At 37.2% G+C, this 1,442-nt stretch overlaps 1 protein-coding gene across 1 annotated transcript; it reads right to left on the bottom strand.

Annotated features, from left to right (window-relative positions):
- Positions 1 to 491: 491 nt before the first annotated feature.
- LOC110035109 (early nodulin-93-like) lies at positions 492 to 1,340 on the bottom strand. The gene is made up of 4 exons (XM_020739349.1): positions 1,225 to 1,340; positions 1,057 to 1,118; positions 907 to 982; positions 492 to 809 (listed from the first exon to the last, which is right to left on the bottom strand). Exons 1-4 carry the CDS (start codon positions 1,271 to 1,273, stop codon positions 712 to 714), a joined length of 285 nt encoding a protein of 94 aa, XP_020595008.1. The 5' UTR covers positions 1,274 to 1,340; the 3' UTR covers positions 492 to 711.
- Positions 1,341 to 1,442: the final 102 nt, after the last annotated feature.

Raw genomic sequence — 1,442 nt, 5'->3', positions numbered from 1 at the left:
TATATATATATATAATGAACTTTAAAATTGTATTATAACATCCTTATATTCGATTCTGTCAAGTTTTTAACGTTTTGATGGATTGTTTTTATTTCAATTTAATATCAGCAACGACTCAGCTACTCCCTTCTAATTTTGATTTAAATTTTATCAAAATGTGTTTTTTTTTACTATTTAGAAAAGGCCACGTCGAAATCAAAACGAAGGGCCAAAACCATTTCTGAGTTTTTCATATGTAAGCCCTTCATGACATGAAGCAACCTGATGCCAAGGTAATCATAACCATGTCCGCCATGATCAACAAGCAATTAGCATTTAGCAAGCCCATCCAGATCGGTGATCTTATTTCCCATCCATTTTTCCTAAGCCCGCCAACTACTCGGCTACTTTGAAGAAGCACTGGATTTCTTCAAATTTAATCTGAGGTCTAATGCCCAAATATCTTGATTGCATGACAAGTGATCATAATATTTCCATGCTTTTCAGCCCCATAAGATTTCATGCTTGCATTGGACAGGAAAATATGCTCAAAGCTTTCCAATCTGACATCTTTTTTCTGAAATTACGACAGAAGCGCATACATATTGGATTTATGTGAATTATAAAGCTCATAATCCTTGATAGTAATTGAGCCTATTAAACAATCATACCAAGTACAAATACGACAAACATATATCTAGATAGATAACTAAGATTTGACTACATTTCACTTCATATTGCTTCTGGTTTCTTTGCGTTCTTGAACGAGTTATTTCTTGCCGATGCCAGAACAGTCTTGTCAGCAACTATGAAGTATGTAGCACCAGCAACTGCAGTAATTTCCATGAGCTGTTAATATGAATAAAGGAAAAAATAGCAACATGACATGGTTGAGACAAACACACTAAATGCTAAAGAGTATATAACCTGATGAGATTATGAGGGCTTGAGCTGTGTGATTGAGGTATGTTCTTGCCCACGGAAGCATCCTAGCACTGGCTAACTGAAAGATGTTATGTTATTTATATTAAACTATGCGGTGAAACAGTAGTCTTGCCATTAAAATGTTTTACTCACTGTGGGTATAGCCGTTGCGACGGTTGCGACCACAGCAGCCTTTGCTCCTGCAATGACCCCATCTGACATTCCCATAGCAAACCAAATAAATTCCGTTAATGCAAATTTATAGTTTTGCTCCTTATGAGCTACACTATACAAAATTTCAAATTGAAAGGCTAAAGATACCGTGAGCGCAGCGCTTTGCCATGGTGAGCTTGCGATCAATGGAAGCCATGATTAGCACTGTTGAAGTATAATAAGTGGGAGATGCAAGAACTATGAGTGTAGTGCAGGTGGTGGATGGGATGGTTGGGAATTTATAAGGGGGAGTTGGGAAATGGAAAGGAAGCAGCTAGTGGTTTTTGGCTGAAGCCTGAGGTATGTTTGCAGTTGCTTGTTTTTAT

The sequence above is a fragment of the Phalaenopsis equestris genome, unplaced genomic scaffold, assembly GCF_001263595.1.
Source record: "Phalaenopsis equestris unplaced genomic scaffold, ASM126359v1 Scaffold196147, whole genome shotgun sequence".
NCBI lineage: Eukaryota > Viridiplantae > Streptophyta > Magnoliopsida > Asparagales > Orchidaceae > Phalaenopsis > Phalaenopsis equestris.
The sequence above is the reverse complement of the archived record's forward strand: the minus strand, read 5'-3'. Positions and strand labels throughout refer to the sequence as shown.